This window comes from Stenella coeruleoalba, assembly GCF_951394435.1.
Source record: "Stenella coeruleoalba genome assembly, chromosome: 4".
In the NCBI taxonomy this organism is placed as follows: domain Eukaryota; kingdom Metazoa; phylum Chordata; class Mammalia; order Artiodactyla; family Delphinidae; genus Stenella; species Stenella coeruleoalba.
Window position 1 is genome coordinate 148,330,807 of NC_137149.1, and position 14,514 is coordinate 148,345,320.

Genomic DNA, 14,514 nt, shown 5'->3' on the forward strand with positions numbered 1-14,514 from the left:
TACCTAGTTATATATATTTGGGTATTAAAATGGATATTAAGAGGCTACAATATTGTATTACAGAAAGGAATTCATTCACATTATTTTCAAGAAATAAATTCTTATGGAATGAGAACTGTCTTCCATTTCATCCATTTCCCACTTAAAACTCTATATCTAAATCAAACTCCCTAAAATGAATGAAATTGGCAAGAATGAAGAACAGAGATCACAAGCAAATATAATTATTATAACTACAAATTTAAATGGTCTAAGTATTATCCAAGACGCTTTTTCCTCTCAGCGTTTAAGATGTTATTGTCCAGGTCCTAGCAGGATGTTGAAGTCCATCAACAGGGCGACTTGTGGCATTTTTAAAGTGACTCAGGTGACTGTGCTTTTGCAACTAGAGGGTGCTGAAGGACCGCAGAGGACTAGATATATCTCGTCTTTTAAAGATTCAGTAATCAGTGACTCTTACAAATTAAAGTCTTCAATAAAATAACATTGAATTATAGATGTAATTTGCATAAACAATATGTAAACACATTTTATTATTGAATTGACAATCCAAACCCTCAGCTGCTGCAAACTCTCCAAATAATGTAAATACACTTATTTGGTCTTATGTTTACGTTACATGGATTACTGATAGTCCTAGTATCAGCTATGGAGAAATAAGAAGGTACATTGGCTCTGATATTACTAGGGAATACAAGTCTTATAGACCAGAAAGTACCTGTTTTGCAAGTTGGCATAAGACCAAAGCAATTAATCCAAGTAGCCTGGACTTTTAGCAAGAAAGAAGATACAAATGGAGGTGAGATCTAACTACGTAATCGTTTACTTAACCTTTAAATGTCTTGTAACAAAATCAAACACTATTCAAATAAGAAAAAAAGAAATTCAGGAAAAACATTTAATTTTACTTTAAAAGATGTGAGCATTTTAATAAAATAAAGAAGTTAAAATCCTCTAATGATTATGGATTTTTCTTCCCAACTCGTTACTTCTAGTAAGAAGGTATTTTCCTCTTGGTTTCTTACAAATGGTACGAAATCGCATATTCATTGCTATATTCCAATTCAAAATACTTATGACTCTTCTTAAGGCACAATGATTTTGTATACTCTGTATCAACAAAATAAAATCCACGAAAATATATCTAGGTTTTAAAGTGGACTAAATAGAATTTCTTTTATCAGAAATATTTAATCAATATATCTCCTTTTATTTTTATTTCATGAGAAACCAGAATTCAGCACGAATTTAGGTAAATCTAGATTTCCCTTTGTTTCAAAAATGCTCACTGGGCTTCATTATCTGGCATTTGACAACACAGGCACACTTTAAAATGAGCTGCTTTTGCAAATTAGGAATTTGTTTGAACTTTATTTCTCCACAGAGCTCATGTAGTTAGAGTTGATATACTTCTACTTATAAAGTTATACCATATGTAATATACTTTTGCTTTATCTATGATAATACCATCTAAAATTGTACAAGAATAAGATGGCTTTCTCCAAAAGTTACAAGGAAAGGGATCTGAAACACTACGTACATTGCGATGATGACAAAACAGGGTTCAGAGTGCACCCCATTTTACTATCAGAATTATCGGAATATTTGCAATTTACACTAACTGGAGAGAAATGTTCGGATTCTATTTTACGTAGTACGCTTATCCTCCATTTATTCCTAAAGCAATTATGTTTGCTTTACATAAATACATCATGATTAGAGCACAGACGTAACAAGATCATGCTGCCATTCCACATGATGAAGGCGCCATATTTGTATTACACTCCAATGGCATCCAAAATGCAATATATTGCTATGAAAATGCAAGGAATGTTCACAGATTGGCATTAATGAACGAGGTTGTTCACAATGCAATGGGACTTGACTTTATACGAATGGAAAAGGTTTATCATAAATATATAGACCAGTAGATAATGTTGAAGAATAAGAAGCAGAAAGGAAACAACGCCCTTGCATAAAGATCGATCCTCTTCGCTGCCGTCGGAATAACGGGTTTGGCAGGAGGCGGCTTCTTGTTATTCTTGGCCTGGGATTTCCCAAGTCCGTTGTTGACCTCAATGGGTTTTCCATAGCAGTCATAATTGGACAATTCAAAATCTCTCGGTAAGCTTCCCACGATGCTGAAGTCGTTAGATCTCAGATCAGACTTGGACGTACAAACCTTTTTGCATCGGGTCTCTCCAACCTGAGAATAAAAATTAAAGACAGGATATTTAGAATTTTTCTATTTATAAAACGTCTTCAAGAAGATATTTTAAAAATCTGATGGTTTATTCAGTTGACTATTATGTCTCTCTGTCAAACAGAAATAATAGTCAACTGATTAAAGCACGGAATTACCTGAACATTTAGGGCTCTAAAATGTTGCCTATACAACAAGGCTTATGTCATGCAATAAACTTTTGGTAGGTTATTTTATGTTAAGGGATCAAGGCACAAATCAGCCTGGTGCTCCCAGGCTTGTGAGAGTTCTCAGTTGAAAGACTGACCAATAAATGAAAATCCAACATTTAACCATGACACAGATCATATTAGCAGAACATACAGAATACAAACGTCTTCTGGTACCTCTGATTTCCCCAGGGCTCCTATTGCCAAATTGTGTTGTTTATAAAAGACTGAGGCATTTATCCTTGCAATGAGACAGACTGTGTCTCTAAACCACACTCACAAGTAAGAACTAAAAATGGTCACAATGATCATGAACCAAAGATTGACCAACGAAAGGCATTCCTCACTTGCCGCCTGAAGATGAATTAGCCAGAGAATCCAAACTCAGAAAATCCAAAGAAACTGTGGCTATTTCAGCCAGATCATATGCTACAGAGACTGTTCAGTTGATCATCTCTGAAGTACTACATTTGACTCAATTCCCTACAATATACAGAATAATTATTTCACACTGAACTCTCTCTGGCCATCAGAAAAGCTCATGGAAAAGACAGAGGCTGACCAGTGGCTTAAGGAAAGGCCACAGAAGGGGGAGCCCATGATTCCACTGCTTCATCTTTCACTGTTCTTACTCCCGACCTTTGTGATTCACCTTGGGAATCTTCACTAAAATATTTACTCTTTTACCGAAAAAGGAAACCATGTCATTGTACACTCTTAGTACACTCTAGTTTTTGCCTTAGTTACAATAATACATTGACGACTTATGTGGATTCTATTCACATTTACTAGATTATGGCTGGGTAAAAATGATGCTTAATGTAAGATGTAAAACAAATCATTCCCCAGCAGCCCTTCAGGTACCAGGATGGTATCCTTTATCCGAACAAACACTGAGGCATATTTTCTGGGCAAAAGGCAGATGGCAGTGCTCAGAGGTGGATAGCAAAGGTAACCAACATACACTGAGTGAAAAAACGAATGAAAATGTGTCACCACATCCTCTGGCTTTATACATTTAGGTTGTTTCCTTTTTTTTTTTTTTTTTTTCAATTTTGAACAAGTGCTGGTAATGTTATTTTTTTAAGCTGATCTATGAATGTTGGCTTTAGTATTATATCTTTATGCCACATAGACATTTGTACAATCCTGTTGGGTAAGAACTTTCGAAAAAGATGTTTATGTAAATATAATTGTACAAAAGTACACAAGAAAATGTTGATAAGTAGGAATGGGGACTAAGGCACTGGAATTTCATCCTTTCTGAATGTCTTATAGGTTAAAAAAATGTGAATCACCAGCATATTACAATATTTAGAAAGTGTCGATTTAGTTCCGTCCTGGTTTGATGGGACTTGGAGCTAAAGGAGGCCAGCCGGAAGAAAGAGGATTACCGTTCCCCGTTTTTTAACGTACAGTCCCAGCTTCCCCATGGTGAGGACCCCGTGGAGCTTAAAGAGGAGCTATATCCTGATGGAGCCACCATTGGTCCGGGCTCTGGTCCACATCAATTTAACCCAGTGTCTAGGAAAATGTCTGGCCAAAAATAGGGACTGATCAATGGAATGAGACAGAACAAAGCTAGCAACGAGAATCTAAGTTATTTAAATGAGACTTTGGGAAATCGTTCATGTATATATTATATATATGTATATATATATCACGAATTGTGAAAACATATATTTAAAATTTACTTCCAGGCCTTTTATTTAAATTCCCCAATTTGAAATCTTAAAAGGTCACTTTCAGCAAGCAATCTGTCACCTAAGCTCTGTCTCCACAGACACACACACACACACACACACACACACACACACACACACACACGTTGACACTCACATACCCTCCTGGTAAGTGTCCCAGACAGAAGACCGCATTTGAAGCTCTGGTTTTCCAGGACTGTTTGACGAATGGGTAAGTCTCAGTGTGTGTCAGAGAACTTGTGAAAAGACTAAATCACGACCTTCATCGGAAGAGAAGCTGGGAATAGCCCCTCCATGTCAAACCTTTGTCCTATTCTCAGACTCTCAGAGCAGCCTGCAAGCTCTGGGACTCGGTGGGTGTCCCAGGCTCTCTCTCACTTAGAATCCTCTGCTCCAAGAGCACTAACTGTGCTTTAGAATCACGTATCAAAACAAAGGAGGACTCTGGCTTCTGACAGCAACTCAGGAAGCGTGACTCCTACCAGTTCTTTTTACTTTTGCACAAAGAAGGCCATACATATTTACTACAGAAATGCATTTACTCTGAACCGTATTTTATTCATGGCTTTAGGGGTAGTTTCAGTATCTATAAGTAACTGGACAAGTAGCCCAATTTATATGATATGATAACCTAAGTCATACATATTAACACTTCAAATTTTCTAGTGTTTTGTTTACATAAACACATTCTTAGATTCTGCCAGCAATTTTGTTCGTTTTTTGTTTGTTTGTTTTGCAGTACGCGGGCCTCTCACTGTTGTGGCCTCTCCCGTTACGGAGCACAGGCTCTGGACGCGCAGGCTCAGCGGCCATGGCTCACGGGCCCAGCCGCTCCGCGGCATGTGGGATCTTCCCGGACCGGGGCACGAACCCGCGTCCCCTGCATCGGCAGGCGGACTCTCAACCACTGCGCCACCAGGGAAGCCCTGCCAGCAATTTTAACCATTATATAATTGTACCTACACAGCTCATTCAAAATGTAGACATAGAATGTTACATTTATTCCAAGAGATTGTTTATATATAGGAAATAGTTAAGGGAAGAATAATTACTTCAATGTTGAAGTGATAACAGGAAAAATCACTCCAAAAACTTCAGTTTGGTTACACTAAATGCTTAATCATTTAGTTTATTGAACACTCTTCTATAAACGTATTTGCAGATTCTTATATTTGAAATGAGGTGTGTGTGTGTGTGTGTGTGTGTGTGTGTGTGTGTGTGTTGGTGAAGAGTAGGTCTACTGCAGAAGTAATTTTTAACGACGTGTCAGAGCTGAATAAGCAATAAAATTAGGTTCCATACTGAGAAGTCCTCTAGTTGCTTAAACAGCTCATAATTCATTACCTCATTCGCTGGTCTCTTCTCCTGCTCATCAGAGACTTTACACAAACACAACTTTCTTTAGTTAATACTCTCCACACATCATTATCAAATCAAACATGTACATAAGAGTACAAAGAGTTTACAATATAAATGCTATTTTAAACAATTATAATATCACATGCAGAGGGATTAAATGAGCTACTTAGAAGTAAGACAGCAACCCCACTCAACACATTCTTAAAAGTGACCTTGGTTCTGCAGATCTCCCATTTATACTTTCCCCATTTTTCCTCATATGAATATGTGTCTCATTTACTTTCATCATATAAACTTGTCACTTCTGAAAATTACTGGTAGCAAAAATGAGGCACTACGACAATGAGGCTGTCAAGGATAAAAAATGATGACGATAAGAACTTCCAAAGGCTTCAAACTGTAGCCTCTCAGATTTTCTTTGTGGTCCTTTCCAGCTTGAATCTGCACACAGGTAAAAGCGAATCACCCGAGGCAATATTTCTGGGCCAGAAGACTTAGGTGTGACTTCACGGTGGTAACAACAGAGAACTTACTAGAAAAATGAGCAGAGCCTCAGTGGTGACGTGTGGGCCTGTAACAGACCATCTAACATCTGTGTCGTCACAGTCCTAGAAGGATGGAGGAAAGGTACTCAAAGGAATAACAGCTGAAAACTTCTCCCATTTGGCAAGAAGCATGCGCCTGCATTTTTTTCTAACAAGCTGAACAAACCCCAAACTGGATGAACCCTAAAAAAAACACTCCAAAATACATAATTAAACTTCTGAACACTAAAGGCAAAAAAAAAAAAAAAAAAAATCTTGAAAGCAGCCAGAGAAAAATGACATTTTACCTAAAGGAGAAAAACAGTGTGAATGAAGCAGAGTTCTTCTCAGAAGCCACAGAGTCCAGAAGGAATGGGCACAATACTTTTTAGGTGTCAAAGGAAAAGAACTTTCAAGGATCCTATTCCCAGTGAAGAGATCCTTTGGGAATGAAGGGAAACCAAGACATTCCCAGATGAAGGAAACTAGGAGGATCTGTTAACAGCAGTGCTACCCAAAATAATGGATAAAGGCAATTCTCTAAAAGGAAAGAAACAATAAAAGATAGAACCTTGGAATATCAGAATGGAAGAAAGATCAAAGTAAACAAAAATAGGCACAAATACAATAAACTTTCCTTCTCTCTCTGAGTTTTCCAAATTATGTGTGATGGTGAAGCAAAAAGTGTAACACTTTCTAATTAGGTTCTAAGAAGTATTTACAATAATTTTGTCATGTGAAGAGGAAAGCAAAAGGTGTTAAAGGGAGGTAGCATTTCTACACATCACACAAAGTGGTAACAGAGTGACATCAGGAAACTGTGATAAAGTTATGTGTATATAATGGGACACCTGGAGCAGCCTCCAAGCAAGAGAGTGACATGCTTACAAACAATACAGGAAACTCAAAATGTCATTCTAGGAGCTGTTCAAGCAGTCCACGTGGAAGAAGGAGAAAGAAGAAAGAGATTAAAAATAGAACAAATAGGACACAAAATACACACCCTGAGAAAACCATGATTCAAAACGACACATGCACCGCAATGTTCATTGCAGCACTATTTACGATAGCCAGGTCATGGAAGCAAGCTAAGTGTCCATCGACAGATGAATGGATAAAGAAGATGTGTCACATATATACAATGGAATATTACTCAGCCATAACAAGGAACGAAATTGGGTCATTTGTAGAGACGTGGATGGACCCAGAGTCTGTCATACAGAGTGAAGTAAGTCAGAAAGAGAAAAACAAATATCGTATATTAATGCATATATGTGGCATCTAGAAAAATGGTAGAGATGAACCTATTTGCAGGGCAGGAATAAAGGTGCAGACGTAGAGAATGGGCATGTGGACATGGGGGTTGGGGGATGAATTGGGAGATTGAGATGGACGCATACCCACTACCACGTGTAAGTCAGATAAGTAGTGGGAACCTGCTGTGTAGCACAGCGAGCTCAGCTCAGTGCTCTGTGGTGACCTAGATGGGTGGGACAGGGGTGGAGAGGGGAGGCCCAAAAGGGAGGGGATATACGTACACATACAGCTGATTCACTTCGTTGTACAGCAGAAACTAACACAACATTGTAAAGCAACTATACCCCAATAAAAAATAATAATAAAATTAAAAAAAATAAAATAGACTGAAGCCCTAAATATATCAATAAGTTCATTAAATTTAAATGATCTAAATATACAAACTAAAACGTGAGAGGGCTTCCCTGGTGGCGCAGTGGTTGAGAGTCCACCTGCCGATGCAGGAGAGGCGGGTTTGTGCCCCGGTCTGGGAAGATCCCACATGCCGCGGAGCGGCTGGGCCTGTGAGCCATGGCCGCTGACCCTGCGTGTCCGGAGCCTGTGCTCCACAATGGAAGAGGCCACAACAGTGAGAGGCCCGCGTACCACACACACACAAAAAGACAAAAAAATAAAAAAAGACCTGCAGACAGCATCACGTAAGAACAGTTTGCTTGTCTCTGTCTATAAAACCGTGTCTAACGTCCTAGGTGTTGGTAGGAGTGGCGGTCAGCAAATGGACATGGTCTGGGGCCAGATGCAGGCAAGGTTTCCAAGGCTGTAGGATGGTCTGGACCTGTTAGCCTCTTGTGGAACTTACCATGCTACGTTCAGTGGAAATGGTCCCCTGGCCTAGGGTCTTCTCAACTAGAGGTCATCAAGTACAGGCATGCTGGAGTGAGTAGACCACTGTCCTCAATCCATGACGTGGTCTGTGGCCCCAGGATGTATCAGTACCTGAATCTAGAGGCATGGTCCGCTCTTCTTAGACCCATCACCAAGTGACAAGGCAAGGTCATGGATTTTAACTGTTCAGTTCTTCTCTAGCTACTCACTGCGCTGGACAAATCCCAAGCCATGGGCATAGTTTCCCTATGAGCCAGGCACCCAGTAAAGAAGTAGCCTGCCTGACATGAGCATTGTGAAGCTCTCCAACTTGATGGGGAATGGGTGGGAGATTGACTCAAGAACGTGGGCCCCGGAAGCCTTCAGCCCCCCGGCCATTCACAAAGGTTTGTCAAATGAGAAATAGTAGGAAGGTCTGTCACTTGGGCAAGGCCTCCACATTCAGTGGTGACCATCAGAGCAAAGGAACTGAAGCATCCTTAAACTCCACGGAAAGTTCTCCAGTCATTTGATAAAGTGTTAATTTTTTTCTCGGTTACTATTGGACCTAACTGTTTTCTATTCTTTTCCAAACAGTAGGTTGTGCTTAGTCCCTTTGCATCTGTGAGAGAAAAACGAGTGAGAACCAATTCTACCAAACCTTTAAACCCGCAGAACGCACTTTGCTGGCCGACGTCGTCCTTACCTGTAAGGTGCTGATGTGAACAGGTGTGCCCGTGCCGTTCACAGTGTTCTTCTTAGCTGCACTCCCCCCCTTCCCATCTGCTTGCTCAGCCTTGGCAATTCTGGCTTTTTCCGCTTCGACTCTCTTGGGGTTATTGAGCATCACCTGGACGACCGCGTACTCCACCAGGGACGCAAACCCGAAGAGCAGACACGCGATGAGCCACACGTCCAAAGCCTTCACGTAAGACACCTTGGGAAGTTCCGCAGCCAGGGTTGTGCACTCAGAGGCCAAGCTGAGCACTGAGAAGATTCCTGCCGGACAGGAACAGGAAGTCAAGCTGCTTTTACTCCCGTGAAATGTTCTACAATCACTGCTCTTTGATGAAATCCCCCTCCAATAACTTTCAATGCCCCTCAGGTCCCCTTAAAACTCAAAGAGTAGAAGAAATACCACGTACTTGCTTCTTATGTAAGAATTATTGAATGTGGGTGGTATGTGTGTAAACACTTAACATTTTAAAAAGTAAATATTTATTTTTTATTACCCTAATAATGAAAGATGTACTTGGTTCTCTTTGCTCTTGCATTGGGAATACGGGAAACACTATATTAGTATCAATAATCATTTAAAACACTGAAAAATATATATTCCACCAGTTGCATCATTTCAGAGGCTCCTGAAAGGTGTGGAGTTTTGGGGATTTTTTTTTTTTAATATTGAAGAACTAAGAGATTCTCTCCTAGAAAGAAAGGCTTTTAGTAAAATATAACTTCTGCAGATTGAAACAATATTACATATATATATATATATATATACACACATATATATTACTATTATATTGTAATTATCCTCTATCCTGAAGAAAACTAATGAACAGGACTATGTTTTAAAAGTTAATATAGGTTTTAACATTTTCTAACCTGGAAGTGAAAAGTAACATAAAAATACAAGATCTTCTCAAACATTGCCCTAAACTCAGTTAATTATACCTATGGGCATTAATTTAGCAAATCATATTCCCAAGTTATTTTTTTATTCTTAATCAAATGTTATGTCAGCTTATCAATCAATCAAAAACAAGCCTTGAAGTAGCATATATTGACACCATTCTCTGTGTTTCCATAGCATTTCATGCTCATCAATAACACAGAATGTATCAAATTGTAGTCAATTTAGTAGTATACCTGAATCTTTATCCTGATATATTAGCAACTTTATGAATGAAATGGAGAATAGTGCCAGATTATAGAAGGCCTTCAAAGTCCTAGAGTGGATCTTTTATCGTATTTGGTAGAGAAATGACATTATCAAGAGAATATTTCAATAAGGTCACTCTTCTAGGGATAAAAAAATAAACTGAGAAAGAAAAATATAGGAGATGCAGAAACAAAGAATAAGAAAATGAAGGATAGGATGAATGTGAAAGGATTTTGGAGAAAACATTTTTTAAAACCTGATTACTGTTTAAAGGAAGAAGGAAAAGATTGAGACAAACTTCTAAACAGAATGACTGGGAAAATACCCATGAAATGTAGGAAGAGGAGAATATAGAAAAGATGTGACTTTGGAAAGAAAACACCGAGTTAGGCCAGATAAAGGCCGAGAAACAAAGAACTGGTGACCACGACTCAGCACAGGGCACCCGGGACCTTCTTGAAGGACAGATTGGCCAGTATCGTTCAGGGGAGGTTGTGGTGGAAAGGGAGGGGACTCCAGAGAGGCTCAGGCATCAGAAAAAGGAGGTCAAAGGAGCAGAGAAAGATTCAGAATAATAGGATATTAATGGACATTTGGGAGATATTTATAATCCCAGGCGTTAAGTTAAAAACCATGGTGACCAATTCCAATAAGATCTGTATCATTTCGAAGATGTAAGAATGGAAATGGAGATCAGTTGAGAAGGAAGGGAATGTGGACCTCACTGTGTGCCTTGTCTTCAGGAAATCACATTAAAATAGGAAACGTCCACTTGCTTTTTTATCCTAAAATAAGAAATCTGAGCCAATATTTCTCCGGACAAATATTTCAGCCTTATCTTAACATGGCCTTCAGATGAGATCACTTCATTGTTTAAGTAACTCATAGTGAAATGCTGCCTGAATTTTACTACATTGTGAACCAATAAAAAGAAATGTGAAACCCATCATTCAAAAAAATGGGGATATTTATAATTGCAACATTGTGTTCTTAATATATTATCCCCACTTAATGGAGCACCTCTCTAATAAATTCCAGGACTTCTTGGTATAATCTTTCTATAACGTGTTTAAAACATATAGTCCTTATTTGTCATTTGTTACTTTCTCTCCCTAATGCAAAAACAAACCAAGTCTAGATTTCAAATCAGGGAGTATGTCGTAAAATTGCTATCAACTCTGATAAACAGGCGTGAGGTCTACATCTACTAAAAGTTATGGCTAACAAATAATATAAATCAAAGTATTAATCAATTAACTACATAAAATAGTTAACCTGAATAAAAACTTCTATAAAGAATTCAGGGTGAAGATAAAGTTGTTTAGCTCATCAATACGCAGAAAGAACTTTATAGTGATAAAATCCTTATTTAAGAGACCACTATTGATGGTGAACTCCCATTGACTATGGGATGTCCAGAGATTTCTCGTTCAGACAATCTCAGAGGAAACATCTGAAAAATAATTCTTTAATAGCATATACTCTAGCAATCTATTGCCTAAAAGAGGAATACCAAAACCTAGAAGACTGAAAAAGGAAAGCAAGAAAAAGGGTGAAAAAAGAAAAGGAAAAGAAAGGGGAGGTAGAGATATTTTTTTGGTATTTCATTTATTTATTTATTTTATTTCTTTTCCTTTTGGCTGTGTTGGGTCTTCGTTGCAGCCCGCAGGCTTCTCTCTAGTTGTGGCGTGCGGGTTTTCTCTTTCTAGTGTCTCATGCAGGCTCCAGAGCGTGTGGGCTCTGTAGTTTGTGGCACGCAAGCTCAGTAGTTGTGGCGCGTGGGCTTAGCTGCCCTGCCGCACGTGGGATCTCAGTCCCCCAACTAGGGATCGAACCCACGTCCCCTGCAATGCAAGGTGGATTCTTTACCACTGGACCACCAGGGAAGTCCCGGTAGTATTTTTTATTAACAACAAATAGAACCAACAGAGCAAATCAAGGAGAAATTGTGCCCAACAGCTACTGTCTAAACCTGAAATCATCTTTATCCCATACTGAGACAAACTATACTATGCAGCAAATTCTTATATGGAGTTGTGATTAATAACATGAAAATTCATTTAGAAATACTGCTAAATTATTACATCAGCATGTTATCATTGCACAGCATTCTAATCAAAGGATACTAAAAGGAAAACTACAATTACTACCATGTGGGAATCCAGAAATAATATCTGACATTTTTGAAAGAGATCCTTATAATCAAAAAGATCTTGAACCACTGTTCCAGATGATAAGAAAAGACTATAATAAGGAAGAAAGGTACTGTGTGTGACCTGCTAGAGGTCTGAATTGCGACCTGAATTATTCATCTTTTTACATTTATAATTAAAAAGTATTGTTTAAAAAAATCATTTTTAGCAGCAACTAAACCATTTCATGTACCAGAAAAAGAATGTGTTACAGTAAAGTTTACGTAGGGTAAAAAGTGTAAGATGTTACCTCCACAGTTACTTTTATACTTAAAGAAATAGCTGAAGACAAAGTCTACCTAAAGTTCGCAGAGGAAGCTTTGATACTTGTTAACAATGGGAAAAGTAAATCAAAAAGAGATAGGAAGAAAAGTAAAACTAGAACACAAGACTGATTTTATTTTAAAAAGCAAAATGAGTCTAGGGTAAATGATATATGTTCTTCTCCTAAATTTTAGAAAATAAAAATTATAGCCCATAGAAGGAAAAGATTGGCAAATTGATTTCATAATCTTTTGGAACAATGTAGGGGAAAAAAAGTAGAAAAAGGAAAGATACACTGGGTCAAAATAGCCGTATTGACAGAATATCCTGATATTTAATCTGTCAGTAATATTATTTCTTTTTTCTTTTTAGATAAAATTATATATATGTGTGGGTCTAATCACAGAGTTTCAAAATACCTGAAGCATAATTCCATAATTAGAGTTGGGGATTTTAACAACTTTCTCATCAATAACTATAATAACTAGACAAAAGACATAAAAGATTTTAACAGTACTATCAACCAACCTGACTCCACTCATATCTACAGAATTCTACACCCAAGAGTGACAAATATACAGTGCAAGTGACATGGGATGTTTGCCAGGAGACATAATGCTGAGCTGGACCATTAACAAACTCTCAGTAAACATAAAAGGATTGAAATCATAGAGTATGTTCCCTGACGAAATTAAAAACAAATCCTATCTGAGTACTTATGAAAACGCTAAATATTTGGAATCCAAACTACACATATATAAAGAATCCGTGGGCCAAAGAAGAAATCACAAGGGAAATTAGAGAATATTTTTTTAATGAAGGAAGATGAAAATACAGTATACCAAAATTTGTGCACTGCAGCTAAAGCAGGACTTACAAGGGAAATTTGTAACTTTAAATGCCCGTGTTAGAAAAGAAGAAGGGTCTAAAATCGGATATCTGAGTTTCCACTTCAGTCATCAAAAAGAGATCAAATAAAATCCAGACTGAGTAAAAAGAAAAAGACAAGAGCCAAAATCAATGAAAAAGAAAAATAAACAAATAGATAGAAATGAATGAAATGAACGCTGATGTTTTGAAAATACCAAGAAAACGGATAAGTCTTTATCTAGAGTGGTCAAAAAAAAAAAAAAGAATTCACAATTTAACAGTATCAGTACGTAGGAATGAATACTTCACTACAGCTAGACAGGAAAAGGAAAAACAAATGTTATGAACGTGTTTGTGCTAATAATTTTATCTACTCATCTAATAGCTAGGAATCAATTGGTAAAATTTGCCAAAATAAAGGAAAAAACCATATAAACCTTTAAATATACTCAGAGAAAGCATTGAAGCATTTGGCAAAAGTCAACAGTCATGATAAAAACCCTCTGCCAACTAGGAAGAGAAGGGAACCTCTTCAACCTGATTAAGAGATCTGTAATAACTAGAGCCACTATTACACTCAACAGTGAATACTTCAACTATGTCTACCCAGAATCAGGAATAAGCATCTCTCACAACTGTATTCAACATTGTACTAAGGTCCAAGGCACTACAAGAAGTAAAAAAAATCAAGTATTTGGGGAGTATATGACACAGGAGTACGAATCAGGCAAAACGGTACCATTATTTTGATAAACACTATGCTAATATTTTAGAAAAGTTAAACATACTTTTCCTATAAAATGCAGAAATTTCATTTCTAGGTGTTTGCCCAAGAGTAATGAAAATGTATGCCCACACAGAGCCTTGTACGCAATTATTCATCACATCACGTATAATACCCCAAAACTGGAAACAACCCAATCCCCAACAACTGGTTAATGGAGAAACACACGGTGGTGTAGCCATACTATGAAATGCTACTCGGTAATAAGATAGAACCAAACATTAACACACGCAACAGCACATATAAATCTCAAAAACCTAAACATGTCCCTAGTTTTCTTTTCATGAGTCAACATGTGGACTGATCCCACTTTCAATTTACCACCACTGACCTCCAGAGGTCCGCGATCCTACCAGGCAATCAGGGTGTATTTCCCCAGTCCCTTCACCAGTCCCTCTCC

At 37.9% G+C, this 14,514-nt stretch overlaps 1 protein-coding gene across 7 annotated transcripts in view; it reads right to left on the bottom strand.

Annotated features, from left to right (window-relative positions):
- Positions 1 to 708: 708 nt before the first annotated feature.
- Positions 709 to 14,514, bottom strand: part of GLRB (glycine receptor beta) — a 68,529-nt gene continuing 54,723 nt past the window's right edge. For all 7 annotated transcript variants that reach the window (XM_079920233.1, XM_079920231.1, XM_079920235.1 and 4 more), the window contains 2 exons: positions 8,826 to 9,118; positions 709 to 2,206 (listed from right to left, as the gene is read on the bottom strand). In XM_079920233.1, the coding sequence (XP_079776359.1) occupies positions 1,910 to 2,206; positions 8,826 to 9,118 (590 nt within the window). In that variant the 3' untranslated portion in view covers positions 709 to 1,909. The remainder of the gene's footprint in view (positions 2,207 to 8,825; positions 9,119 to 14,514) is intronic.